At 68.0% G+C, this 616-nt stretch overlaps 1 protein-coding gene across 1 annotated transcript in view; it reads right to left on the reverse strand.

The window, feature by feature from the left end:
* OBSL1 (obscurin like cytoskeletal adaptor 1) overlaps positions 1-616 on the reverse strand; it is a 21,131-nt gene that overhangs the window by 3,906 nt on the left and 16,609 nt on the right. The window contains 2 exon segments of the mRNA XM_035897090.1: positions 139-251; positions 597-614. Of these exon segments, the coding sequence (XP_035752983.1) occupies positions 139-251; positions 597-614 (131 nt within the window).

The raw sequence follows: 616 nt of genomic DNA on the forward strand, positions 1-616 counted from the left end.
GTCCTGCCCGGGGAGTGCAGCCTCAGGGTGCAAGCAGGCAGCTTGCCCAGCCCTGGCTGGGAGGGCAGCGGCCAGGGGCAAAGCAGGGAGGAGGACGCAGCTTGGGTGCTGCTGGAGGGGATCGGGGCAAGCTCTCACCTTGAACCACTTCACCTCTGCGCTGGGGCGAGACAGCTCGCACTCAAAGCTGGCGACCCCCGTCTCTGGGACCCCTAGGTCCCGTGGGACCCTCACCATCGTCACTGGAGGCTCTGAGGGGAAAGGGACACAGGACAGGAAGGTTTGCTAGGGGAAAGACACAGGCTTGGGCCTGCAGGGATGAGGAGCGTCTCAGCATAGGGCGAGGGTGGCACTTCCCAGGGCACGACCATGGGCAAGCACTCATCACTGGTGTCCCAGCTGGCTCTGGACCCAGACCCTGGCCAGGGGGTCCCCACTGCTGAGCTCACTTCTCCTCCCTGGGGACAGGGGGACACCTGCCAGCACCTTCCCAGAGTGACCCAGCTCAGCCCTGGCATCTCCCCCGGGACCGAGCGGCTGCAGGGTGGGCAGTGCGGGCGCCGCGTGCCCCGCTGAGCCTGCCCCGGCGACCGTACCCCGCACAAGCAGGCGGGCG

This window comes from Egretta garzetta, unplaced genomic scaffold (assembly GCF_000687185.1).
Source record: "Egretta garzetta isolate BGI_Z169 unplaced genomic scaffold, ASM68718v1 scaffold577, whole genome shotgun sequence".
Taxonomy (NCBI): Eukaryota; Metazoa; Chordata; class Aves; order Pelecaniformes; family Ardeidae; genus Egretta; species Egretta garzetta.